At 38.5% G+C, this 13468-nt stretch overlaps 1 protein-coding gene across 1 annotated transcript in view; it reads left to right on the forward strand.

The window, feature by feature from the left end:
• The window catches only part of LOC141439353 (major royal jelly protein 7-like), a 223797-nt gene extending 211896 nt beyond the window's left edge, over positions 1-11901 (forward strand). The window contains exons 3-4 of the mRNA XM_074103640.1: positions 4996-5143; positions 11702-11901. Of these exons, the coding sequence (XP_073959741.1) occupies positions 4996-5143; positions 11702-11901 (348 nt within the window). The remainder of the gene's footprint in view (positions 1-4995; positions 5144-11701) is intronic.
• The last annotated feature ends 1567 nt before the right edge of the window (positions 11902-13468 follow it).

Consider the following 13468-nt stretch of genomic DNA (forward strand, 5'->3'; position numbering starts at 1 on the left):
ATAGCCCTCATTGTCCGACAGCCGTCATTATACTGCCTAGTCAATAAGTCGGTAGTTAGTCGGCGCCAGCTCAATCGGAATTGGATTTGCGCTTCGCACGTGTCGTGTTAAATCTTGGTGACACGTCAAGTTGTTATAAGACACTGTTGAATTGCTATTGTATAAACAAAACAATGTTTTCTTTTAATAGTATGTGACCTAATTTCGATATTATATAATTTTTTAGTTAATTATAAAAAGCATTTTGATTGATGACGTCATAGCTTACTCTAGTTCTGCCACCACATAGTAAGTTCATGTAATTTTGTATCTTACCCCTTTTTATATTTTGTTATTGTTTTATTTTACCTATTACTTGTGTCTCTAATAAACTTTTTCATTTTTATTTTAATCATCGAGAGGGGCGTCGGATCACCGTGCTCTCATATTAGAGCATGCGGTGATGAAAAAAACTCGTATCTTCGCTATCGTCGCTAAAAAAAGTCGCGGTATTATTATAGCACTTTTCTGCACACGGCCGTCTAAGTGTGAACATTTCGTCGTGAGATGTATATATTCATCCAATGTATCCATCTCATTCCACGGGGCCATTGGGGCCAACGTTGGTGCCAACGTGTGCAGTCGGTCTAATAGGGTCCCGTTGGTACCCTTTGGGTACCAAACCCTAAAAAGGAGCCGTTTCGCAGTTTTGCCTCGCGCTTTTCAGGGTAGCCATACGAAAAAACTTACTACCATTTTAGCAAAATAAAGTTATTAGAAAAACTCGTAAAACTCGAATACTTAATTGTATAGTATTCGAATACTAGAAAACAGCGAATACTCGAATAAAATGAATACTCGAATAGCATTCCCTATTCTTGTCCTGCTGACGCTAATGTTATTTAATACGAGATTGAGAGGGACGGTACGATACGAATTTTGATTTTCGAATTTCGTAGTAGGCTCCCCTGTTCTTCTCAGAACATTCTATTTTGTGGTCACGTCTCTTTACGCTACGTCACATTTCTCCTTAAACGACGTCAATCACATACAAAACGAATGTTATTATAATGTTGTATGTAAGTAGTAGTAACGTGTCCGTATAAACAAATTGACGTTCCAGATTCAAATGCAAATACAAATAATTTATTTGTCAAACATAGGTTAAAATAGTTGGTGCATTACTTAATCATAAACTTGTATCACTATGCTGCGCCCATGGGCATACAAATATAAATGTCTTGTAGGTGAATCACTTGCTCCATATTCATTCTGTGCACTACTACATACAACAGGTCATTAGCTTAAGTTTTTCACCTATATTTGAGCTTTTTTTGGTGCTAGTAGAATAGGTTTCTTAATATGTGAAATACATTAGACATGATTCCAAATGCATTTCTTACTGTTCGTCTGGTTCTGCTCAAACGATAATTGAGTTCATGGATAAATTTATTGACAATTTATTTTATTTATTTAATCGTATGGCGTAAAAACATTAAACAATTACACTAAAGAAAGAAACTACAAACTAGCTATAAATCCACATTCTGGGTCCCAAGCCACGACATTGTGTCAGGTATCAGATTGTACAGATCTCCAGGGGAGCCCGAGTATGAGTGTACAGGGCGCGCTGTACATACAATGTGCTCCATAGTTGAGCCTCCTCGCCGCATTCGCAGAGGGCCGAGTCCGCCAACCCCACTTGTACCGAAAGTAGTGACCAGCGTCCGTGTCCTGTTCTCAGTCTGTTTAAGCGGCAACCAGAGCTTGCGTGTAGACTGAAACCATCTGGTTTAACCGTGGGGTCTATAGTTTGCAGGGCAGTTCCAGTAGTTTGTGCATTCCACTTGTCCTTCCACCTCTGTCTGATGTCAAAATCCTTAGGTTTGGGCTGTTACACAAGCAGGGTGCCGAGATTTAAGCCGTTGGGGTGGAGGGTGACAGAAAGGCTGGTGAACAGGCAGCGACTGGTAACGCCTGTATTTTTTCCGCTTCTCTTTTTAGCGCTTGCATCCTGCGGAGATGTGGCGGAGCAATATGGCTGAGAACTGGGAGCCAGTGGAGGGAGTAGACTTGATTGTGCCCGAGACACATCGCATTGCCTCATTCAATTTAGTGTCCACTTTTTGTACGTGCGCACTCTCAAGCCACACCGGAGCACAGTATTCAGCTGCCCGAAAAGACGAGCGCTGTAGCCGACGTACGCAGGCAATCAGCGGAGGCACCCCAGGTAGTTCCACAGAGTTTATGGAGGATTTTGTTCCGTGAGGCAACCTTTAAGGATACCTTTTGGAGGTGCTCCTTGTACGTCAGGTCCTATCCAGTGTCACTCCAAGGTATTTCGGGCAGGGATTGTACTTTAGTAATTCTCCTTTGAAAGAGAAGCTGGTGGTAGTTGGCCATAACGGTTATTAAGGTGGAAGCACGCCACTTCTGTCTTGCTCGGGCTTGGTATCAGACGCCAGGAACCAAAATATTCATTGAGCCTTGATAAGTGTGATGATAAAACTTCCTCGCCAGAGTTGAAGTCTCTACTCTGAAATACAAGTGCTATATCATCAGCATAAATGAATTTGGTGGCTCAGTTGGCGTAAGTCGTGGATATACAGATTGAAAAGAGTGGGCAAGTAATTTATTGACAAAGTAAGCTGTGACTGACACTGAAATGTACATTTCACTATTAGTACACATACAAAAACTGACGTTCGACGTTAGACCAAAAAACGACAATCTTGAAATCGGATGTCGCTTTTGCAGTATAGTTGACTTTTTTTAACAAATAGCATTAGTTACATGATCGAGGCGTACAACTATATACGGTTGACTTCACTCATATTTGAACTCCATCTAGTGGCTTTTTCATCTGAGGAATAAACTAAAACTCAACGTCATAATTTTTAAAGTCAAATAACGGTCATTAGGTTTTTTATTTCTTACATTAAATTAAGTTTAAATAATTGCAGGAAATAATTAAAAAAGCATTTATCTCAAAATTGTTTTCGTTTACTACATTGTAAAAAAATGGACAACGCCAATTGGTTAGCGATATTTCAAATTCTCCAAGACGTAAAGTAAGGACCTCTCGTTGCCCCGTGGACACACAAGCCATGTAATGTAAAATATTACTCAAATTTACTTTTTCGCCTAATTAAATTTAAAAGGCTTGTCTCTATGCCCTTAGAAATGCTGCTCAAGTACCGGCCTAGTTGGCTTGAACTGTGTGTTAATTTCATTGACAAGGAATGTAATTACTGACAGGTCGATAAATCTTTCTAGCTATAAAAAAAAATGTTCCAGTTTTCCTTAAATATCAATAAGGTGGATAACCTTTACGCAATTTCGCAACTTATTCATTGCAAAACTTGCGGATCACATTTACAGCGTAAGTCTCTTTAACCGAACGACCGTGTTAAAACGTTGCGGCTAAACGAGATCAAACCATCTCTTTGCTCTTATTCAAAACATTAACTACGCATAATATGGATAACATTGATTTTATTAGTAGAGTGGAGCTATTTGGTAAAACCAATAAATAGAGTGGCTGCTGCATGTAAAACCGATCGTAAGTAGCACAATAAAACTACTTACGATCGGTTTTGAATATTTAAGATAAAGTGATCTATCTTGACACTTTTTCTTGTTTAATAGCTAAATAATGTCATAATCGTAAGTATGTAGTTTCAATTATATGCCAGGTTCAAATAGAATACCATAAGTCTTGTTTCATATAAGAACTAAGTGTTGCCCGCGTTTTCGACTGCGAACAATACGTTTGTTGCGCGCCCTTGGGAACAACTATTTTTTCAGGATACAAGATCTCCTATTACAATTTATTCTGATCTTTTAATATGATTTATACAAAATTTCATGGCAATTGATTGAGTAGTTAAAGTGTGAAAGCGGAACAAACAAACAAACTGACATTCGCACTTATAATATTATATTATAATACAAAGTTTTTAGGTTATAACTATTAGTCGATATCATTAGTCGAGTGATGTAATAGGTAATGAAAGTGATATTAATTATCATTATATCATATAATTTAAATGTAGCGATTAAATTTCCATATCATCATCATCATCATGTCAGCCGAAACACGTCCACTGCTGGACATAGGCCTCCCTCAAGGCTCTCCACTCAGACCGGTCTTGTGCTTTCCGCATCCAACGCGATCCCGCGATCTTAACCAGGTCGTCGCTCCATCTTGTTGGAGGCCTACCGACAGCTCGCCCCCCAAAACTCCTTATGGAACAGTCTAAATATGTATTTGCTTCATTATGCACAATCAACATCACTGTATTGTAAATATATGAAAGTTTGTAAGTATATTTACTATACTTAAAAAGGTACCTAGTAATGTTAAAATTACTCATTTTTATTCTATTTTACGGGATATTTAAGTGGCAATTAGTGGATGATCATAATATACTGAGCGGCACAAAATTTGGCCCACTCTACACACCAAATTTCTTACTTTTGCATACATTTGAGGGTCAGATTTTTTGCCGCTCAGTATATTATGATAATATCCAAGAATTTGGGTCTTAAATAATTCTGTTTGTGCCACTAGCGCTGACGAATGAAGATTTCACTCGAGTCGTTGAATGTGAGCATAACTATAATGTTTTAAGCTTTCGTAATTTTACATCATCATCCCAGCCTATATACGTCCCACTGCTGGGCACAGGCCTCCTCTCAGAACAAGAGGGCTTGGGCCATAGTTCCCACGCGGGCCCAGTGCGGATTGGGAACTTCGCACGCACCATTGAATCGCTTCGCAGGTTTGTGCAGGTTTCCTCACGATGTTTTCCTTTACCGCAAAGCTCGTGGTAAATTTCTAATGTAATTCCGCACATGAATTTCGAAAAACTTAGAGGTGCGAGCCGGGGTTCGAACCCACGACCCTCTGCTTGAGAGGCGATAGGTCAAACCACTAGGCCACCACGGCTTCAATTTTACATAATAATCTTTTAATTTGTCCACAATTCACCGTCATATTGATGTCGGTTGCAGGTGCGCAGCGTTTACTTCCCCCGCGAGCTGCTACGCCCAAGCTCCCTGCTGACTAACCTGGTGCTGGACGAGACCCGGTCGTCGTCTCCTCGCCTCACCGCCACCTGCGACCACATCTTCGCGTACATCAGTGACACCGTTGCACCAGGTGAGACACTTAATTAGCAGAATGCAGGCCAGCTCTTGCGACGTGACCAGGAACAACTATAACCAATTTAGTTTATTATATACTGGCGTATCGAAGAAGTGATTAGTGAGATCAGGTTTTTAGTTTTTTTTTGTCACGTAGCACTCCAGCTCCAGTAATATTTGGTAATAATTTTCACCTACCTAATTTTTTCTGCAAAAAATTCGAAGTCCATACATATATAAAATCACACCGCTTTCCCAACGCGGTAGGCAGAGACTACATCCTTCCACTTGCTACGATCCTGGCATACAACTCTCGCTTCCTCTACCTACATTCATCAATCTATCCCACACCACACAGTTAAAAAATATCATCGTCTTATGGATATCTGACAAAGAACTGTCAAAAATCACTTTACTGAACTTATATCGATAACACGTGTAGATACGAGCCGTAAGTTATACTCAACGTGTCATTATCGTGAACAATAACATTAAAGCAATGACCTACAGTAGTCGGGTCTCAATCAAGTAAAGTATGTATTAAACTTAAATTACCTCAACGTTTTGATAATAATATCAATCAAAATCCTTAATTTATTTAACCATGATCGATTCAATTTTAAACAACGAACCATTATTTACAAATAATGAGTAATGACTGTCATAAATTAGATTAAGGTTAATTTATATCCATTTACGGATCATTCAATGCGTTATTATTCAATGTGTTCCTATGACATGATTTGTTTGTCACGCATTATTCTCTCAACGAAGTAATGAATTAGTTCTCACAGTGGGAAAACTGATAGAGGTAACTGGGCCACTTATGATGTAATGAATGATATGCATAATATTCCACAGGGCTACTACGAAACTCGAAACTCGAAGTTCGTATCGTACCGTCCCTCTCGGTCTCGTATTAAATAGTATAACTGTCAGAGGGACCGCACAACACGAACATCGAGTTTCGAGTTTCGTAGTAGCCCTGCCTGGCCCTATACCACGAAGTGCAAAACTCGAACTTCGTATGTTGCAGTCCCGCTGACGCTTATGTCATTTAAGCGAGTGACCGTGAGTGAGAACTTCGATTCTAGAGTTTCGTGGTAGCCCAGTGTATTATTAACTTTTTGTGGCGTCTGAGCATTGGCGTGACTACCGTAAAATATTGGCCGCTCCATTAGTACTATTCGATGTCTTGACAGATAACGCGCAAGATAAAAACTTGATAGGTGTTAAATTAGACGTGTCACCTTGGTGTTAAAATAAAGCTTTTGGTATTTGAATTGCACATTGTAGTAAGCAAAAAGTCTTAGTTACTAACTTTGAGATATTATACGAATAAAAGATGAATTTCTGCAATAAAAGCTCCCATATTGACATATTGACTCCCATTAGGCCGGTTTTCTATTATCGTAGTCATAAGACTGTTGCAAATGGCCTATGGTTCGTCTGCTGATAACCAATATCACAAATAAAATAATAATACAACGTGCCACCCTCTGGACAAATGATGAATCTTAGAACGTTTTTACTAGGATATTTCTAACCTATATACAAAGCCTCAAATAAAACGCCACAGTATTAACGGAAAAATAACTGATTTGCGATTTAATACTTCGGAACATGGTCCGCGGGTTAACGGTGGATGCAAGCCGCTGCCAACCGAAGCAACTGGAGGTCTATGGAGCTACGTAACGGCTGAGATGATGATGGTGATGACTCGGAACATAGAGGAATTTTATTTCATTCATCTAATCAAATGATATGCAATACTAGCTTTTGCCCGCGGCTTCGCCCGTGTGGAATTCGGTTATCGCGCGCTGTTCCCTCGTGAACTGTACATTTTCCGGGGTAAAAAGGAGCCTATGTCACTCTCTGGCCCATAAACTATCTCTATGCCAAAAATCACGTTGATCCGATCCGTTTCGACGTGAAAGACTGATAAACATACAAACACACAAACACACACACACACTTTCGCATTTATACCTAATATTAGTATGGATTAGAACATTCCTGAGAAGAAACTCTACTCAGGATTTCGGTCATGTCCAGAGAGTAAGACTTCGCAATCGCAATTATCAATTAGCAGGGCTACTACGAAACTCGAAACTCGAAGTTCGTGTCGTGCGGTCCCTCTGACACTTATACTATTTAATACGAGAGCGAGAGGGACGGTACGATACGAACTTCGAGTTTCGAGTTTAGTAGTAGCCCTGCAGGCCCTATACTACGACGTGAAAAATTCGAACTTCGTTGCGGTGCCGCTGACGATAATGTTATTTAATATGAGAGTGAGAGGGACGGCGCGATACAAACTTCGATTTTCGAATTTCGTAGTAGCCCCCCGGTGTGAGACCAAAGGCGGAGCCACAATCACGTTTGATTACGATACGATCTAAACTAATTGAAAAAATTGTATCGCAGTTAAGAAATCACTCTAAAATTTGGTTTTCTCGATTTTCTATAAATATACTTTTGATTTTATTTAATAGTTATTGATAACAATAATCGTTAAAGTACATGAGCGACCGAACTTCCCTAGGAGATTTTTTTTAATAAATCGTGTTTTTTTTAAAGGTTAAATATTCAAATAAACTTTAAAAGTTTGCAAATCTATCACTATACCGGTTATACTAAGCTGATGATAGAGCTATCAAAATTACCGATGTTATTGCGCGGTAAATTAAGCTAAAAACGTACAAAAACTAGAAAACACGCGTTTACTCAAAGAAATAAGTAAGTTACGCCACCATTATATACTAGCGTTGACAATTCGACAATGACAAGGAAATTACACAAAATACAGTGTTGGTACGGAATACATATTTTCTCAACTCTAAACCCCTCGTTGTGTATCACTGGTTAAGCTTTCTCCGAAACAGTGACGCAACGGCCACCATGCCAGCTTTAATTAAATTGAAGACGAGTTACAGTTACAGGTGAAATGGTAATATTTCGCAACGCGTGCGCAACAATATTCGAAGCTGTCCAAGTGATATCGCAGGCGAGCGAGCCCGAGTCAATTGCTGGAATAAGCGATCATCACCAAGCGCAAAAGTAATTTCTAATAGATGTGCTAGGTAGGTAGGTATAGGTATATAGGTAACGTTCAGAATTAGGATTCCCGTTTTCATCAGTGTTAAACTGAGATAAGTTATGGAAAATCAAAATCTTAAGTAATTATCTAGTGGATAACATTAATCTTTACCTACTTGACAGATCTGTTGGAAAAATGGTCTAAGAATATAACGACTGGTTAAAATAAAAATATATCATTCAATTTATTTATTTATTTATTTATTTATTTATTATGTATTTGGCCACAAACGGTACAATAAAACTTACATTGTAAACAATGACATCAAACATTAACCAACAAAGTTGCCACAGGTTATTAATTCCCAATAATAAAGTATGAAACGGGTAAAGAAATAACAAACACACAAAGAAAAGAAAAAAGGCTACGACTTGCAAAAAAGAGAACGTGCATATAACCCATTCTCAAAAAATGGCATAACATTACTAACTACTACTAATGACAGTCTTATTAAGTATTTAGTCCGACAGTTAGATTATGGAAAATATGGGACACGTATTTTTTGGTTTATCAAATTATTAAAAATCGACAAAGGTATAGAATCTACTATAGAGAGTTTGTGACGTCACTATTAGGTAAAAATCGTACCATATAGTGACTTCAATCGAAACTTCTAAGCACTGTATCCTCATCATTTTTTTTTTGTCTAACAAAATTAAAAATACGTGTACAATATTTGTTAGTTACCTAATTGACGGACTTAACAGTTTTTTTTAGTCGTCTGGCCTATTGCGATGTGCATATAAATAAAATAAAATAAAATAAATATCATGAGACAATTGACACATTGATTGATAAATAACATTCGTATTCATAAGAAATATCTGCCCCGACCGGGGTTAAAAAAAAACTGTTTATTTCACTGAATTACAAAAATCTTCCTCTTAGATTCTAAGTTCGACCCCGGTACCTCAAGCTTAATCAGGTTTTCTAACCACTTATCAATTTTAATATCGGATATGTGTCTCTCTACTGTAGGCCCAAATTGGTATGATTAAACCTACTCTCACGCGCATTGCGTAATGTGTTCGCTGTTCAGCTCACAATGAAAACAAAAAACCACCAAATAAATATAATTCTCATTTTTTTTAAAGTCTCTTTCCTTTGTGAATTTACCTTTTAAACAAATTTCTTGTCTGACTTAGATGCGGTGCGGGTAGCTGCGATATCACTTAACTGGCGTCGAATAGTGGCCGTGATCGCTATTCTTGCGAGTTAGCGAACGTTAACGATTGCTTGCTAGTGAATGATAATTCTACATTCTACCATTTTTGGTTTACGTTATCAAGGATGATACCTACTTTTGTATTTGGATACACTGAATCCGATTGTTAAATAATGATTATGGTAGAGTTTTAAAATACTGTTATAATATATGATACTCCGTTTAAATTATATTACTTATCGACTTTTTGACATCACTATCAGAGCTGTAATTGCCAAGTAGGGTTGCAACAAATCTTCGCCTCCGCCTCCCTAACTGCGGAATTTTCGTGAGAAATCCTAACTTTACCTCGGTAAAATTTTTGCGAAGTTATAACAGAGGTTTATTTACGTTGCACGCGTTGACATACGAGTACATAGCGTTTGGAAGACGACAAAAAAACAATCATAATTTGATTGCTTAGTAGCGACATCTCTTGTCTGGGTGAGCGGTTGGTTCCGAAAGAGTGTGACGTCTGTCGACGCCACATAGATGTCGCTAGTGCTGCGGCTTAAGTAGCAAATAGGAAAAAATCGTGTCTAGATTCCTGTCCAGCAGTGGTGTAGGGGTTAAAGCACGCAGCACGGAATGCTGAGGACCTGGGTTCGATTCCCAGTGCTGGTCTCTTTTTCTGGTTTTTCTGTGCATCCATGTCTCAGTTTGTATTTTCGAAAAACAACAGTGTTTCGGAAATAAAAAAATCCTACCTTTGTTTTGATTATTATAGTAAGTTCCAGTAAAAAGTGTAGGTACTATGTATTCCTATTTAAAATAAAAAAATCACTTTCCACTACTTTGATAAATAATACATTTTAATTTTTTCCCCTTCCACTTTCAGATCCGTTTCCGTTAAAATAAGATAAGCTGCCTTCGCATAAACCTCCGCCTCCGCTAAAACGGCCTCCCTTACAACCCTAATAAAATTGCAAGTGATTTAGGGATTATAGTAAAATGACTCTACCATAATAATATTTAATGTTTATAGTTATGGTATTTCAAACAACATTGTGGTATGTACTAAAAACTTAAGAATTTTAATTCAAAAGGCAAAGTTTTATTTGTGCTTCAGGTAGTGTTTAGCTAATCTAGTTTATCCATGTAGGACCTTACTCGTTAACAGAATACGGTATTATTATACCAATAGCAATTACCTACAAGGTTATCAAACTATCAATTATTATGTTGTTAGTTAACTGCACGTGCACGATCAAAATAATTAGCCTACAGTATATGCCGGGGATGTACTAAGGTCATTGACCTCATTTTCATAACAACCGTAAAAACAACGCAGCATTGGATTCGTTTGAAATTTGGTAAAGCGTATTTGCAAACGGCAAACAATGTGGTATGAATTGCTTTTTAAAAACAGTTTAGTGGGAAGTTCGGCGTAAAAAAAATCGCCGATGACTAAGCCAAGCCTGCTAAGCTATTCTGCTCATATTCAGCTTAGTAACTCACAAAGTTGCAGAGCGAAAACAAAATAATATCATAGCTACAGTAGCGTAGCGTAATAGGTGGCCGGGGGGAGGGGGGGGTGACGTTCCGCACCGGGCGGCAATTTTGAGGGGGCGGCTAAATTCCTCAATAATAGTACATTGTGCATTAAGGGGCGTAAGAGAAGAAGAAGGGCGCCTCCGGCGTCGGGATTCTAATAGACCCTCGTTAGTAATCCTCTTACGGCCCGTGATACACACTAGTACATTGTGTCTTAAGGGCGGCAAATAAGGAATTACGAACGAGAGTTATTAGAAGCCCGAAGTCGAAGACTGAAGGCTTTAATGAGTCGATGTTCGTAATTCTAGTACCGCCCGTGCTACATACAATGTTTTTCATCACATTTGCGAGTAAAATTGTTTATTTGTAAGACATTATTTTTGCCTCATTGCCGATTGCCTTAGGCTGCGCTATAGGAGAGCGCCAGCATCCTCCCCTGCTGTTGCGTGCGCGAGCTGCGGGAGGTGCGCGTGCAGCAGCGCGCGCAGCACCATTAGTACGGGCATTGACTCATTTACCGACCTTGGGCTTCATGACAAGAAATTAGTACGGGCAATGACTCATTTACCGACCACGGGTTTCATGACAAGCACATTAAGGTCGAGGGCTTTATTTGGGGGGTTGCAACCAAGGTAGCCTTCATGTTACGACACTCTTTACGAGCAAGTGTGATGAAATTTTTTATGAAGCGTTTCTGTGGGGTGATGGAAAACACATTCCTAGCAACCTTCTCGCACATTTTATGGAGGCTAATGTAATGCGTGTCGTCTTTTCAGGTATAATCGTGTACGACGGGCACCGCGACAACGCGTGGCGCGTGACCCACGCCTCTATGTACCCCGACCCTGACATGGGAGAGTACGACATCAACGGAGAGCGCTTCACCCTCATGGACGGGATCGTGGGCCTGGCCCACTCGCCGGCTCAGGGCCTGCTCTACTACCAGCCCTTGGCCACTGACAGGTTGGTATCATAAGTACCTAGCATATAGCAGTCACTATACGTTATATTTATAAGTGAAAAATTAAGTAGATGATGTTGTATGATCTAGATGGTCTCGCCGGAAGACCGGCCCGGCGTTGGTTCCCCCTGAGTGGTCCGCATTTTATACTGAGGCGGGAGGGGGTTTATGGTTATAAATATTATTTGTCTAGGTCCCAAAGAAACTTTTTCATTTTAATTTAATTTTTGTAGGAGTAAATAAACCGTATTGATAAGACGATGTTTCATGTTCGAAAAATGACATAAGTAGGTAAGTCCCTTATCATTTTTGTGCATAGATGACAGGTCATTTTTTCATGTTTTTCACCTATACCATGATAATTATCATATTAGCCTGAAGAGGTCCATTACTGGCCTTTACGAGGATTTCTATGGGCGATCGGTTTTGTGCTAGGCACAACAAAACTAATAAGTAGCTACACTTCATTAATAACGATAGAAAATCGTAAAATGTATGTATGACATTAAGCGCAATACTGCACTGTGAAAGCGTAAAAAATAAATTAAAGCTGCTCTTGTTAAAAAAAGAAGGAAAATAAAAAACATACAAAATAATACAGCCCGCAGCACACAGCAAATAAACCGATTAAGATAAGCACACGCAATTAGGTCTTTCTTTCTTTCTTGTAGTTTTTTATAGAACTTGATATACCTACCTAAGAGTTTAGTGCACTGGTACTCAGCACGCACCATTTGATAATTCGCCGTTAAAACTTGGTTACGATAATAATATACAGTACAGGTACAGTCACCGACATAAATAAGTGATCACTTTTGTACCTTGTCGCTTACAGTCTGTACACAATTTACGTATGGCTTTTCAAACATGACGATAAAATGACAAGGTTCAAAAGTGATCACTTATTTATGAAGTTGACTGTACCAATTCACAAGGGGTCACCAGTGTAAGAGATATCATTACTTGGAATTAAATATACCTATCAATTCGTAGTAAAGTTACCGACGACATATAAATTTAACAAATACCTAGACAGATTATAAACAAACTTGTCCCAATCAAATGGGGCCGTGGCTTCTGACCTTTCTGGCCCTATGTAATATACTTTTAAGTTTGCTACACAGCTTCAAAAGTAAAGATATAATAATGTATTAGGTATGTAATGTATAGTCTATAATGTATTTCCATCGGAAAAAGTCGGATCTCAATCGGAATATGACAGCACTCGAATTGTCACTCAATTATTGTATTAAATGAGTGACATATTTTCATATCCATTAATATGGAACTTTATTATTTAGTGTCAAATGTCAAATCGGCTGTACGATGGGTACTGAAACTTATTAAGAGAACACGATGAATACGAACTTTTCCGATATAAAAAGCAATGTCAAGCAAGGCTTTATAAAAATAATGCATTGAAAAAAGTAGAATTAGAACAACTTTCTTTATGGTCAGCTTGTGCTTATTATTATCATTAGATTTCTTATTTTGTGCATTTGCGTATTTGCAATGGCAAATATTATGAATCACTTATTAGGGCGTTTGCCATTTTTCTAAAGAAATGATTGATGAGATCATA

Source organism: Choristoneura fumiferana, chromosome 20 (genome assembly GCF_025370935.1).
Source record: "Choristoneura fumiferana chromosome 20, NRCan_CFum_1, whole genome shotgun sequence".
Taxonomy (NCBI): Eukaryota; Metazoa; Arthropoda; class Insecta; order Lepidoptera; family Tortricidae; genus Choristoneura; species Choristoneura fumiferana.